At 35.3% G+C, this 16,429-nt stretch overlaps 1 protein-coding gene across 1 annotated transcript in view; it reads left to right on the top strand.

Annotated features, from left to right (window-relative positions):
* LOC111054115 (alkaline phosphatase, tissue-nonspecific isozyme) overlaps positions 1-16,429 on the top strand; it is a 192,971-nt gene that overhangs the window by 120,814 nt on the left and 55,728 nt on the right. The window contains exon 4 of the mRNA XM_039433984.1: positions 8,697-8,871. Within this exon, the coding sequence (XP_039289918.1) occupies positions 8,697-8,871 (175 nt within the window). The remainder of the gene's footprint in view (positions 1-8,696; positions 8,872-16,429) is intronic.

The raw sequence follows: 16,429 nt of genomic DNA, 5'->3' as shown, positions 1-16,429 counted from the left end.
CACCAATGGACCGCGACGGTGGTCGTCGTGTGGTTTCCTCTCCGCTTTTGACCGATTAATCGGCCATTTTGTTTGCTCAACCACACCAGACTGGCCCCTTTGGAATAATTTCAATTTTGGAGCCAGACGGATATATTCTGTTGACTCTTGCATCGCTCGAGTGATGCCTGCAATGGAATCAAGCCCGGAATGGGACTGTGCAAGCTCAGGATGGAATCATGCAAGCTCAGAATGGAACTGTGCAATTGCGAACCGGCATTGATGATGATGAATGAGTTCGGTTTGAGTTTTTTCAGTTGAATAGCTACAGCTGCGGTGCTCTCGTGCTCTGTGATTGAGAACCAAATCAGCAGTGCTTTCTTTACATAGTTAAATGTACTGTGGTTTCAAAACTCCACTTGCCTGTTGTAATTGACTATCACTTTTTCGAACACTAGTACCCATTTGGAATTCATTCATCAGACCCGCACTAATAATACAAATAAGTGAAGGTTTGACGATGTAGACCAGTGCAGGGTGGGACATGCACTTCTCCTGATGGCACTCATCAAATCAAGTAATTCATTCAAGGAATGAATAAATCCATTCAGTTGATAAATGGATATATATAATATATTATTATATACAATAATGTTGAACTTCAACCACAGCTGTTAAGCTATTAAAGTTCTTTTCTTTTTTTTCCATCATGATATTGTTTTCCCTAAATTGTAAAAATTATTGTCTTCCCTGAATTGTAAAAATCTGGTGTGGCGCACTCACACAATTTTCCTTGCCGTTATGAAAATTAATCACCTGACGCTAGTGTACACGCGTATCTCAAGTCTACTATTCAAAGATTTGAGCCAGCTGGTGACAGGACAATAACGCTGGGACACACGAGGTCTGCTATCTCTTCATAGTGAACGATTTAATAGAATCAACAGTTGCCAACAGTTTGCAATTGAATAATAAATTTCGAGGAAGTGAACAAACTTCTCGGCTGTTTGACTGAACAATAGTTCACTTCAGCAGAGACAACGGTTTTCATTTGTTTTCAAAATCATTGAAAGAATAATCAAGAAAACTATAACTCAGTTTGACGAAGAGATTAGTGAAACTAGAAGAAAATTTCAAGAAATGGAATAAATTTAAAACAAACAAACTGAAGAGTATCCAAATTCTTGAAATTTTCTTCTAGTTTCACTAATCTCTTCGTCAAATTGAGTTATAGTTTCCTTGAACAATCTCTCAATGATTGGTGTTGCTGATAGAGCCTATATTCAAAAACTGTATATATATATATTTGTATTCCATGTGTGTATTTGTATTGCTTATTGTTCGCATATTGAACCCTCGCAGGCCAGTAACATTGCACTCCCCTATTCCTTTCCATTCTGTTACCATTGTCCAAGCTCCTTTCTTTCAAGTCCGTCGCACCAACACATACCTGCATAGTATTTCCACCCCTCACAACTCACATCCATTCCTTCTTTGTCTCACTCTTAACACTCCCACTCTCTTTCCTATTTTTGTAACTTTCACCTCCCTTTCCTGCTAATAGATATTAGACCTTCCACGAGGAGACAGTCTAGTTCCAAAATTCCTACCGAAAACACGTGCTTACCGAAAGTTCCTGTAGCTGGCCTGCCAATAATGTGATTGTACCGTATTATTTGTAGTTTTATTTATTGGAGTCAGATTATTAAATTCTCATTCAAATATAAACGTAGTAATTCAATAGTATACACCCATACATCTACAATGATTATGAAAACAAAATCATTATAATATCTATGACCAAGTAAATTATTCGAAGCAAATGTGGTACAGTAGATCTACAGTTACCCTGTAAACTGTACAGTGGAACACAAGAATGGATATAGTTGCTTTGTCCCTATTTAAAGTAAGTGGTGTGGCACTTGGAGAAAGTTAAACAAATAGCCGCTTATCAGATTATCACTAGCCTTGGCTGGCGCCTGTTGCCATTTGAGTTTCCCCTAGATTTCCTCCAGAGAGCACCACCAATATCGTCCCCATTGAACAAGGCAGGGACTGTTGAAACTAACACAGTTTCCCCTGTTCACATTGACACCATTGTTTTTCAAACTTGACATCGTTCCAACTTCCCCTCGAATTTTTCTTTGTCTTCTTTCGACTTTCTCCGTTGCTCTCTAATAATCTAACCCACTTTCGCTAACAATCATCCGCTTTTACACGTTTTTAGTCAGATCATTTTCTGCCACTAGTTCCTTTTCGAACTTGTCTCTGACCCCCAAACTTATTCTCTTCCCACTTGCTGTAGTAAGCTCATTCTTCACCTTCTTCTCATTCCTTTTCTTATCTTTTACTTTTCTTGGTCTCTCACGTATCTCTTTTTTCTTTGTTTCTACAACTGCAGTACTTGTGTTTTTGCTAGTCATCCCCTTCTCATCTCTTTCCACTTCATCCACAATCCTCTGAACAAACTCAATGGTTTTGCTCAAAATCATTGGAAATGTGGCAGAATTCCTCGATAACTCAATAAGATTGTTTAAAGAGTAGCAAAAAGACTCAGTGCTTTGAAAAGGAGACTTTACGTAATGCCTTGGTGAACGGTTTGGACAAACCCCAAATCTCCAGCCAACAATGAATTGTTTCTGGAATTGATTCAAAATTCAGCATCTCTCTCAATTCTCATGCTTATTTGTTAACTAACAGTTGAATCGGAGAGTTATGTGGATTCACGTCAATAGAGAGTTCTCTTTCATGCTCGGAAAATATTCTTCCATAAGTGTTACTATCAAGATAGAATAATTGGAAATGATTTTCTGATGACAGAAGATGGGAAAGATCAAGAATTGAATTGTTGGAATAATTTATTATATCCATTGATACGAAATGGTTGTTTTATATAATATGATTCAGATATCCAAAATCTCATGATGCAGTTAGAAATTGAATTATTCAAATTTGAAGTGATTATTGCCCCATTCACATTGATATCAATTTGATTAATACATAATTATGTTGACATAATCCTCATGGCTACCGTTTAGTCAGAACTGTTTGACTTGTTCTGTTGACGACTCTCTCACGTTGCTAGAATTTTCATCACAAGTTGTAACGATTCAAAAATTCCGCTTCTCCTACACGTTTTTCAATTTAATCACGGTTGCTAATCAAATTGAAGCAAGAAATTGTACAGAGTTTATCGAGTATTCAAAAACTACAATACAACGCAGTTCGCAGTTGTCTCATGTATACACTGTGGAATAAAGAATACATTTATTTTTAGAATGTGAATAAATACTGACTAAATTCATTATTAATGGAACTGGATCGTCGAATTGAATTTTGAATACTATATTGCTTTTCAGATGAGCAATTAGGCCTATAATTTAAGATACTGTTATACCCATGAAAGTACATAACGTTAATTTTATCGTTAATAGAGGGTGGTTGTATTCATGAAAAAGGTAATGATGAACATCAAGCATTGTATTTGATTAATAGCTGGAATTCAGAATAATTTGGAAACACAAAGCAATTCTCTCATATCGTTGGATGAAGGGGAGGAGTTTGTTCAGTTTATAAAAACTAGCTGTCTCACATTTCTGAGTTCCCAACGCTTTGTATTACAAAGAGTTTGCATACACTAATGAACTGTCTCGAAGAGATAAAGTTGAACAGGCATAGATGGATTTTATGTGCTTTGTGAGTTGTTTTCAACCAGCAAACTGATTCTAATTTGAAAACTGATGAGAGATTGTTGTGAAGTTGGAGATTCTGTTACAAACTAGCAGATAGAAGTGAAGTTTAGTGTGGGTTTAACAGAAGTGAGCTCCCGAATAGGAATTCGCTTTGTTCCACTGGTCTGTGTGATGTGTGTGTGGGAGTCTGACTTAAACCAACATGTCATATATCAACGGAACAAATGGAAAGCATGATGCCGATTGATGAGCCGAGAAGAAACAAGATGAACTGACTTATTGATTTTCATTTTAAATTGAGAATACAATTGATTAGTACTTTGGAGATTTCCGTGATAAGGGGAATAGATTTTGTGGAGAAAGAGAGGAAGTGAAGATGCTGAATAAAGGTCAAGAGAAGAAACAAGTATTATGAAGTAAAAATTCAGAATCTCAAATGTGAGTCCGATCAATTCTATTATAATAAAAAACCAATAAGAATTAGAGACTACAGGACTGAGGAACTCTCTTCACGATTTTTGATTATGTTATAAAATGTCAACTCTATAATTGGATTCATACTTTGGATTCTATTTTGGATTCATACTCGTTGTTCAATAGAGTTGAGTGGTTTTGGCTCTCTATCCCATAATAATACTAATAATAATAACAACTTTTATTACTACTCAATAGTAGCTCCATAAACTATTCAATTCGGTTGTGATTTATCTTCAGAATGATCATGACAAGATGAATTCATTCTAAGTTGACATGAATTTCTGACTATAGAAACAATACACTAATGAAGGTTCTTGTAATTCTTATGAAAGAATATGCAATAATTTTTTTGTTAACTCTGTCTGTAGAAAGGCAAATTCAATATTTTTCGAATTCAATATTGAAACTGCAGCTCTATTTGACTGTAGTTATTGCTTCATAAATCCATGTTACATAGTGTTATCAAGAAACTCATCAGTACGAGGAACTACAATGTAGTCTAGAAGGATCTCATCGATTTTTAACTCATGAATATAATAAAAGTTATAGTAAGCAGACTTTAAATTATTATGCTGATGAAATTTGTTCTGGAATCAGTCTTGCGATGACTGTGAAACTATTCAAAACTTCGACTCATAAAACTAAAAACCACTAGTCGACTAAAAAACACTTAAATTTTCATCTCATAAATGAGCAAACTCAGCTCTCTCACTCATTTGCCTGACAATCAACATCACTCCCTCTTTTTCCTTCGTCAAACATTGTTGTTCAACAGCGTAACCCAACTTCTTGTAAATGTAACTGGAAACCCACCATCATATTGTGAGTCGGAGCAAGAATCGAGACCCGTCTCGAAAGGAAGCTACAGCGCTGGATAGTTTCGAAGCCAGAATCTAAGAGTTGCGAGAGATTACGAGAGTTATCGTTGTGTAAACATCCGTGTGGTGCTTCTACATTGGGACCGCTTCATGACTTCAAACTCACACCCAAAAAGCTCCCTTCTCCGGCAACACTTCACCATCCAAAAACTTCCCAAGCCACCTCTTCACATATCTCTTGGTGGGAGCGTTGTGCAGTGCAACGGTTTCTTGTTCTTGTACTGTGATATTCCTACTGGGAGATGTTTGGGATTACCGCCCTTCTTGTATTCCATAGTGCTTGACATGGAGCAACAGTGTTGTGTAGGAGTGCATGTACAACATGACAACCATGGCAAACAGGACGACGTATCTATGTCATTTCACAATATGCATTATATTATATTATATTGATCGATATCACTTAAATCGTTCATTTACGATTTATTTTGAGAGAAAAGTGCATTCATTAAAATATATTTTGATTCATTTCATCAGAAAAGTAAGTTTTATTTATTTATATATTTATTTATTTATTTACAATGTCAAGGAAGACTACAGGCATTACGCCCAAATCAGTCTTCACTACTATTTACCAACAAAATGAACATGTATCAATCAATATTATTGTGTAGCATAATATTAAGCCTAGATACAATAATAGTACTGTTTATTCATTTTTATGATAGTTTACTTTTATATCTCGACTGTGTATAATTTTTGCGAGTTTTGTCAGTGATGAATGAGCGAGGAAATGAATAGACGTTTATATAGCGGATTGGATTACTGGTTTAAACTCTTATCCAAATTCATCCATGTATTTGAATTTAATTGAATCAATTATTATAACGAAACTTTCTCGCAAAATTTCTAACACTTGATGTCTATAATATACCTATTATGATGTACTTACTATACCAGATAAAGCATTGTGGGAAATATATTATGGGATTGAGGGAAATAGGATTGACTTTTGAATTTCATTAATAAAATTTGATTGGGTTGTGTACAGTTTTTAATGAGTCAAGCCAGATATCAAAGTGAACGCAGCTTTTTAGAAGGAGATGATATCATTTATTTCTCGTAAATAAGGCGACGAGCACAACTCAAGTGTTGTAGCTCAAATATATTAGAATGCCTGAGGTATTTCAACCCATTGTTTAACGAGTTACTAATGTAACTTTATTTTGATACTCTATGGAATCAAACGATTGCAAGAGGAAAGAGATCGAAAAAAAAGATCAATATCGGATAATATTACTATTCAGTTGAAAAATATTCTAGAGTGTTGATTATACATTAATTATATCTCAATTATAATATATGATATTCTGATCATTACAAATCCTAATCATATTGCAGAAACAGCGAATTAATAAATTCATTCCATGAAACCAAGAATTCCGTAGTTGATTTCAAAAAAGCTATACCAATTATTATCATATTGATTTTGCATAGCTTTAGAGGAGGAATTGCAATTATCGTGATGTGAAAGTGATATTTTTATAAAATAATGATGGAAAATGTCAATGCAAACTTATCACTCCACATCACATTATATTATAAAAGTAGCTCTCATGTCAATTGCATACCCTTCTTCGATCGAATATCCTTTGGATATAATTATTGCAAGTAATTGAATGGATCTCAGAGCTTTGCATAATATTGAGGAAGGAATGTATAAATTGCTCATGTATTAATTTGCTAATGTACTGCTTTTCAAACGATTTACAAACTTGATACAAAGTGCAAAGTGAATCATGAGGCAAATAATATCATAGAGAGGAACGTCAATCAATTAACTATCAATTAGCTGGCAACAGCATGAGATTTACATTCTCAAGCAGCTTTGAGCACTCCATACTAGTTAGTGAAACGATGCTATATTCCGAAGAGAATGACGTCACCTGAGAATGTGGAAGTGTCGATGGGAATAGTTGGGGTGAGCTGCATAGCATACGAATGTAAATCAGTTGAAGAATGGATGAGACTGAAGTAGGAAGTAGTTTCCACTAGAGCTGATATTCACATCTGTAATGGAATTGATTAATATGTTGTAAAAGAGATTTTTTCTGCTTAGCAGTTCGTCAGTGGAAAAATATTAATCATACTCCTCATGCCTTTATAAACACTCGAACGAAGTAGAAGTATGATGGTCGGTAAAGTCTTTCTTGACATCTCATCCGATAATCAGTTCAGAAATTTGGACGGTGATCTTATTAATTTCATACCGCGTAAAAAACTGGAGTGGATTGAAAAGTGACAGACAAAAATGACGTGTCTGACTCCTCACTTGTCATCACCCTATGCATACACAGTGGACACTGTTCAGTTCAGGTTATCCTGCTAAAAAACAAGCCCCAACTACACTGGACAACATCTCGACGCCATTTATGTGTCGGAACGACTTTATTTATTACACTATTATCTGACCGTATTGCATTATAAAATACATCTACGTAGTGCAGTTGACTTGGAATATATTTCAAATTCTGAGGGCGTCTGAGTCATGTGAATCTTCCACGAAAACATGATATATAGATGAAAACTCCCTCTTATGACGTTCAACACTAAATTTCACGCTCAGCGTGTAGTCCGTCTCTCTTCCTCACGTAGGTACTTGATCTCCTTTTTTCACTCTTTTGAATCCCCTTCAATTCATCCCGTGTATGGTAATTTTAGAGCTTTTTTCTGTGGAGCACGTTCGCGAGGGTCGTGTATAAAGTGCATTGTCGTCGGACCAGCTATGATATATATTTGGTTGTACATGCAAAAGTTGTGGAAAAATAACGTGAATGATGTGTAACTTGAACCTGGACCAACCCGTTGTTAAAACTTCTGAACAACTTCCCATATTTTATGTGTCCACACAATTTCGAAGAAAATATGTTTTCTTTGAAGAACTCCTTCTGAATTCAGCTTTTCATGGATTTGTATATCTGTGTTTGTGAAGGATTTGTGATCAGTTTATAATATCTGAATGTTCAAGAATAAGTCTGGAGGTTGAATTTGTCTCAAGTATAAATGAAGGATGATTAATTATCCATTATTTCTGATGTTGGGTATTAATTGGCTTCATTCCCAAATCGAATAAGTTCTGAAACCACTGATTTTATTTTGAAACTCATGAAAGAAAACCCCTTCATAGTATCTCATACGTTACTTCAGCCAATTTTAGTAGAGTCGAATTGTTTTAACTGAATGGGCGGTTTTGTAAACTTGAAGTCGAATTCACTCGAATTCAATTTCTCATAGCTTCAAAAGTATGAATAACCAAAATCCTATCACTATAAAAATCCTATCAATTTCAGAGTTAACTTTGCATACTTTTTTGCAGTTGTTTCTATACATCCAAAGTTGCCTAATAACTGTTCTCATCTCCCTTTTTTCATATATTTCCCATTTGTAAATTGTAGGCTTGATTGTACCTACAAGATTAATGTTGAATTCAATACGTAAATGTTCAACATCTACAAAACTTGAAGAAATAACTGCATTGGTGTAGTGGATTCAAGTTAATGTTCTTGTGAACATGACTTTAAGTTTGCAAAATACATTCATTTTATACAAAACTCGAATTCAAGTGAACTTTACTAATGTAAACGCTTCTCAATAGAGAGTTGAAATGCCCAAAACCTTCAAATGTTAATCAAAATTTCAATCGGATCATTTATTGCATTTTTGTTGACAGACATACAACTTGGATGGGCAGATCGGTGAGTCGTCAGCTTGTGCCACTGCTCTGGTGTGTGGTGTGAAGGCTCGCCTAGAGACAGTCGGTCTGGACGCCGGAGGCCGCTTCCAGAATTGCACCTCAAGTCTTCTGGCCAGGGTAGACTCGCTTGTCGATTGGGCTCAGAGTCAAGGTACTTTCAATACCTTGCCTAATACATGCCTAAGCTTCGGTTGATTTGTGGGGTTCTTTGAACCTCTGGATCCTTGAATCCGTCCCTTCATGAACAATATAAAATAAACAATACATGCAACACTAAAATTCACTTTTTATTTCATAGGATGGCTAGATTAGAACTAGCAATGTACCTAGAATACAATGTATCATTGTGATTTAGCTATTTGATAAGCTATTGAATAACCTATAATAAATTGAATTCGATTAGATATGAATGATTAAGGGCTGTTTGCACAAAGGAAGCTTTAACTTTTGGATTGAATCAGCTGATGGTTCAAACTCGAAAGCCCGGTTGCACAAAAGTCTATCAAAGGTTAATCATGACTGAATTTTACGAGAAGCAATCAGAGAAGATTTCTCTAAAAAAAAAGGCCTCTCTGATTGGTTCTCGTCTAAATTATTCGTAATTAAAAGTTAATAGACTTTCGAGAAAACCTGGTGTGAATGAACCACATCATATAAGCAAACTAGATTATCCAATTTGAACAAAGATTGCTCAGAGGACTGAAAATTAGATATCATTTGAATTGATGATATTCTACCACAGTCCAACTTCTCCACTTGACTCATTCAATTTCTTCCTCATCACTAAAGTCTTCTCAACCTTTTGAAGATACATATAGACTTTGTGCTTTTCTAGTTTCAATGATTATTCTAATCTACTCTATCCAATTTTATTCCTAGACAGCGACACTTGTATCAACCATTTTCTATCCAGTTTAAATTTCGAATAGCAATTGAATCGATTATTGCAACTATCATAGAGAGGAATAAAGGGAACTATCACTAGTGGTTGAGGAGAAATGCAGTAAAATCATCAATTCCAACTGCATAACGTAACTGTTTCACTAATAATAATCCCATTTACAGATTCAGTTTCCTGTGGACTCTTCAAATCGATACGACTTAACACTCCTTAGTAAGTGCCCTCCTCTGTTCTTGGAAATACTGATGACACTTCTAAGCTACTCGCGAGGCCCGTTTACGATTTAAACAGTGAAGCGAAGTTGGATAATGCACGATAAAGAAACCTATTATCGACTTTGAGTGTCGTTATAAAATCCTCCTCCACCGGAGCCGCACCCGTTCCAGGCTTGCAGCTCTCCTAGCATCTGCTCTTTATGACTTTGCAGAAAAAAGCGATGTCTTCTTTGCTGCTTGCTACTTTCCCACCGTCGCTTAACTTTCTGACGATGTTATGAAGGAAGATGGAGGGGCAGTGTAGAGAAAAAAGAAAGAAGAAGGTTGTAGGGAGAAATTGGAACTAAAGGGTACAGCGGGATGAGGATAGAAGTTTTCTGATGTGATGAAGGAATATAGTAATGGAAGTAAGAGGGTGAGAGTGCGGGAAGGGAAAAGATTCGCATGGAGAAGGAGTAAGTAGAGGATTGGAAACGGAGGTGTAGCGGAAAAAGCAGAAAGAGTGAAGAGACTGGAAGAGTTATAGGAGGAGTATAAGTGGAGAAAGAAAAGTGAAAAGGGAGGAGGGTTGAAGAAGTTGAAAACTGGAAAATGAGTGGAAGAAGTTGAAGAAGACAAAAAAAGAGTGGAGAAGGAAAATGAGTGTAATTGAATGAATAAAATGCATCAAATCGTGAAAAAGAGAGGTAAGCGTTGGAGAAGGTTGGAACTTGGAAGGGTGAGTGGAATTGATTGATTGAGTACTTTTACTAATAGCTTACAATACAGCAAAATTATAGATGAATTTACATAATATAGACTAAGAAAATAATTATTGAACTGTATATGATATGAAAAAGCAAAAGCAATTTGTAATATAATAACTATAGATAATAATCATATTGTTATGCATCTACATAAATTGGAAGAGAGAGTAGGGAAGAGAATTTGAGGTTTTGGGGACGGAGAAAAAATATTTGGGATTAGTTGAGTACTAGGATGATTTAGGATTGAAGAGCAATGGGGGTTTGGTGAATGAGTCACGAGATTTATAAGGTGGAAGAATCACAATAAGATAACAGGAAAAGAAGACAAAGGAAAAGATAGTTGCATCGTATCGCCAACAATGGTAAGAGCATGTTGAACCAATGTCAGCTGATAGGCTCCCAATGAAAATTTTCAATCATCAGCCGGTAGGCAAAATATATGTAGGCAGGCCACGGAAAAGGTGGCAATCATTATTACTATCATAAATGGATAAAATCAAAACAAATTTTATTAGATTGAATACATTCTTATTGATGAAATATTATTGGAACTGAATAACATTTTTATTACAATAATTTGATATATAATTTGTTTATTATAAACTGAATGTGAGTTGGAATAGGCAATAGTTTAATCTTTTTTATAAGGAGTAAAAGAAAAAGAAGACAGAGGATTTTAAAGAAGAAAATGAGGAGTCGGACCGAAATGATAATGAAGTTAAATACTTGAAATTCTAGTAGAATCTTGTTAAAGTAAGCATCATGTGAATGTTAGAGAAACGAGGAGAAGTGGAAAAGAGGGAGGGAGAGTGATAGATAGATAGATGGATAGATAAATGATAAGATGACAAAATACAAAATGATATGGAAATGTGAACAATACAATACATTTGTGAAAAATAAACTTTGGATTACCATGAAGCTGATAGAAGGAGAAGTTGAGAGATGCAAGTATTATAGAGTAGCGTTCACATCTCGAAAAAGGAGAAATGGAAAAGGTGGAGTAGTGATGATCTTTAAAAAAGAGAAAGTATTCAATAAGGAGTAAACTCAGAAGATTTTTTGACAAAAATTAAAAATAACAAGGAATTAGGATAGAATGATAAGAATAAGCAGAAGAGAAATATGACAGTGAAATGAGGGGCGGAGATCTTGAAGAAGAACCTGAAGGGAAAGAAAATGGCGTTTATTGAAGCGCTTTTCTCAGAGGCAGCAAACACATTCACGTTCATTGTTTTTCGCGAGTGCCTCAAGCAGATACCGGAAATCCGCTCTCTATTATTTCCCAATGTCTTTCTCCACTATTCGAGATGCAGTTGTTGCTCCACATAGTTTGTATACTGAACGCCTATTGGCTGAAAAGAAAGGCGAAGCTTTCACACCTCAAGAGGACTGCCTGTGTTGACGAGGTGTGATTCGTTTTTATTTTGTGGTGAGATATCAACCGAAATTGTTTTCTACTCTACAGGTAAAGTAAATTCCGTGGAACGTTGAAGGTGTACTCCCATTTACTGCATTATAATCCAATTATCGAATTTCGGAGCATGGAACGTATATAGACCAAATTTAATCTTGTTCAGAATTTTAGAAGTATTCGATTTCAACTGAACTCATTCCTTGAAATTGGAGAAAAAAAATTGGAATTATTTTTAGAAATAATGAAAATACTGTACTGCATACTCAACTCCTACCAAGATACGATTTTGTTCTGTACAATATTGTTTGTATGATACGATAGGGAGGAGCCTTATGGCGGAAAACTGAAAATATGCTATCAATATTATGAGTTTTGGTTGAATCATGATATGCTGTAGCACTCAGAAAATTGAAAAATCGATTTCTCCCCAAATGTTTTTCTTCTTGTTGAATAATTCATCAATCATCTAGTATCTACAAATTACTTTACTGTTATTTCCATCTATACCAAAATTGAATCATTAAAGCATCAATGTTCCAATCGTTATGTATTTGATTGGACCCTAGTATCAATATTTGTCTATCTAATCAATTGTCGAAAGCATGTTGTTGCATGGCTCAGAAACTAGGGAGAATAATAAATGGGATTAACAGTTGACATGGATTTCTTGCCGAGGAGTTGTGGTATATCAAAAATGGATGAGATAAGAAACTTGAAAATGAGAGATGGCCAAAGAGAGTGCACAGTTGGAACCCACCTGGACGGAGTAAAAGAGGTTGACCACCCGAGTTATGACCCAAACATGTATATTCTGATATGATAGACCGGAATCTGATTGAAGAGGATTGAATTGAGAGGAAAAATTGACATATGGGATGCGAGAGATAGCTAAGGCTGTAAGCAAAATTTGCTCATATATATATATAATTTTTGCAAGCATTGAAAAAGCCGAAAACATTTCATTTTAGAAGTTCAACTACAGTATAATAAACCCCTTCATTTATTTCTATATGAACCTGAAGTGAACAATACTTTCAAAATGTGGGGCATTTAGGATTTTAGTATAAAATGAGAATGGACGAAAGTTTTATTGGCTTTTCGAGTCACGAATTGCGTGTACCGGAACCCTTTTAAGAACAGGAGATAGCTTTCAGCTGCCGATTGCAGTGGGGTAAAACGATCGCGTTGTAAGTCCTAAGAAATTGTGCTAGTCCTTCTCATTGTGCTGATTCAAACAAAGAACAATTACCAGCAGTCTAATAACAAAGTTCCGTGTACAGTAAAGCAAGTGTTGTATGATTTTCCAATAAGATTCGCCCTAATTGCAGGTGGTTCGAGTATGAAAATGGTTGGTTTTATGTCCCCCTGGCAGGCAAGCCTTTAAACGGTCGGGAAGTTGTAATACCTAATTGCTTTTGATGTGTTAAGCATTGAGTTTCAACGCAACTTTCCAAGTACTCAGATATTAATCGATGATACTCTACGCATATGAGCATACAACTTATTCTGCCAGGTGCTAAGGATTATATTATAATTCGACTATCATATCATGATAACCAGCTCCACTTATTGATCCAATACAGTATCTAACTCCACTTTCACATTTCACAACAGTAGGCCTACCAAAAACTACTTGTGCAATCCAGACACGTTTCTCAGATCAAGGTATTAAATTCATGATGGTTTTATGATAATTCTATGATAATGATACTCAATCCTGAAAATGACGCAAAATGCCTTAAAACTCATTCGGACGTTTTAATACATGTAATGAGAATAAAATCTGATACTTCATTAGATCACTGAGTGGTTCAATAATAAGAGTTTTAGAAATTTGATAATACTATCAATGTATTGATTGATAGCCTATCATGATTCCTCACCAAATTGATTTGTCATGTGTTGACAAGCAATCAAATGCAAGTCATGAGTTTAAATAAATTATGATGAGCTCGATAACGATCTCATTGAAAAATGAAATTGGATAGCGTGATAATTACGAGAAGTACTCTTCTAACATGTCATCAAGGTTTCATTTGTCCTGTAATATCTCACAGATACAAAAATTCGGAAGATTAATATGTTATTGTTGTAGGTATACCCTTAAATATTTTGTGATGGGAACTTGTTTTTCTTTTGTTTCATATCAATCTCCATAAACACACCAATGCTTTATTCCACTTCTTTGCATATTTCAATTGATCTTGGAACAGCCTTGGAATGAAATGGAATTGCTATGTGGTAATAGGAAAAGGATTGGGAAACAGAGTTATTTCGATATTGCGATGTTGAACTCGTTTTGAAATTCATGATATTCAACTGGATTTGAATGGGAGAGAAACGTAATTTCGTTCCATGTGACAAGTCTTCAAGAACAGGATCACGTATCTTAGAATTTTCTATAAAATTGCAAGAATGTAAGTCACTATCAAAACTATCCTTCTTCTTATAATACTCGTAGTTCTTTTCTCTACTTCCCATTTTTCTCTCCCTCTCGCAAATTCCACATCTCTTGCCTCCAACATTCCCTCGATCAATTTTATTTCGTCTAGACATTCGATAGACATTGAATGTCTAGACATTTTTTTTAAATAACCATTTCTCCCTCCATCTTATTCTACTTATTCCATATTCAATTACTTCTATCCTCTCTTCTCATCTCCCACTTTCTCTCCTTCTCTCTCTTAGAGAGAGCCTGGAGGGCCAGCTCTGCCCTCAATAAAAGTCAATTAATATTCAATTTTATTTTATACTCTCTTTTTCCCCATCTCATATTTTCATTTCCTGCTCCACTTTTCCTCTATCAGGCTGTTTCTCTCATATATTCTAGTTCTATATCTCATATTCTACCATGGATCAGTTTTCTCAACTCAGAATGCACTAGACCTGGAGCTAGAATTGATATTGGCTATTGAAAAACACTTCACTGCGTCTCGTTATTTCTAGGTCAAGCTCACAAGCTCGAGTTGACTTTTCTGAGAAGCATAAGTCCACCACTAAATTATTCCCGATGGTGGAAATATGTCAATGTTCCAATCCCGTCATACATCGAACAATGCCTGCGTGAGGCAAAAAGATTATTCTTAGAGAGGAGAATGTACAGTATTGAAGAGAGAGGGAAAACTGTATACGTTGATGGGATCGTAGGAGAATAGCAATGAGAGAGATGAAAATAGTTTAGAGAAGAGGATGTGTGGTCCAAAACATGCACTTGAGCTACTTCTTCATTCAATTTTTATTGCCAGCTCCAACGGATGAATGTCTAAAGCAACCGGACAGGTGAGTCTTTAATCTCCAACGGGTATTTTCCTCAGGGAAAGAGCTGAGAGTATCATTTCCTTTCTGAAAAAACGCTGCAAGTACTTGTATGCTATCTAGTGCACCTTTCACTGACATTAGAGCACAAGTTTTTCCTCTGCAGTGAAAACTTTCCCATTTTACAGGAACCTTCAACTCACTGTACAGCTTTTTGTGTGAGAAACTACTTATTGGAAGGAGAGATCTTTTTCGCTTGGAAACGACGTTACGCTCCATTTCACAGTACTGAAGCAAAGTTCAAATAACATGGGAGAATATAATGCACGTTATTCTGACTTATTTACATTATTTGTCTATTGATCAAAGGTTAGAATATTGTCTCCTGTGAATATGCATCGTAGTTTGCAGCTTCTGCAAGTGACTCATGATACCATCATAATGATACCACTACGATAAAATAAAAAAATCCTCGATTGGTCACTGGAAACATTATTTATGTCAAATTCCATGGATAAATATTTTATCTTGGAATGATTTATGATATTGTATTTCCTCTTGAAAATTGAGTTCAACCTAGTCTATATCCAGTTCGAGTTCAAGTGTAAGCCTATGTATCCCATATTAGGAATTTTCTACAGAATTAAATACAATGTTATTGATTTAAATAAATAATATAACATCGAGTATTGGATATTTCATATGTATCGTATTAATATATTCAATTTGTATCTCAAATCATGTGTATTTTTGAGCTGTTATGGTCGGTGAGTAAGAAGCAAGCATAAAAAAATAGTCATCACAATAATTATAAGACTGGTGTTTTCAGAATATCTATGAACATGCAACATACCTGTTCTCTGAAGTCTTCACAGATACGTCTCGATTTTTTCATATTTCATTGAATCTCATATCCAGGGAATAAATTAGCAGCTCTTATATCAATCTTTATGAGCTTCGCACCTACACACAAACGATTCCAATATTGCAGAGATCGACAATGCTTTCGAAAATAACAAGTAATAATCTCAAAATTCAAGCAGCCTAGTTGGAAAAATCATTACAGTATTAACTCAACTGTTCTGCAGTTCTTCTTACATTTAATCTCAATCACTACCTCCACCTCAATTCACTATGTTACAACCAGTTTAATAATAAACTACTTGCGAACAAGA

This window comes from Nilaparvata lugens, chromosome 8 (assembly GCF_014356525.2).
Source record: "Nilaparvata lugens isolate BPH chromosome 8, ASM1435652v1, whole genome shotgun sequence".
Taxonomy (NCBI): Eukaryota; Metazoa; Arthropoda; class Insecta; order Hemiptera; family Delphacidae; genus Nilaparvata; species Nilaparvata lugens.
Note: the sequence above shows the minus strand (reverse complement) of the source record. Positions and strands in the feature narration are given on the sequence as shown.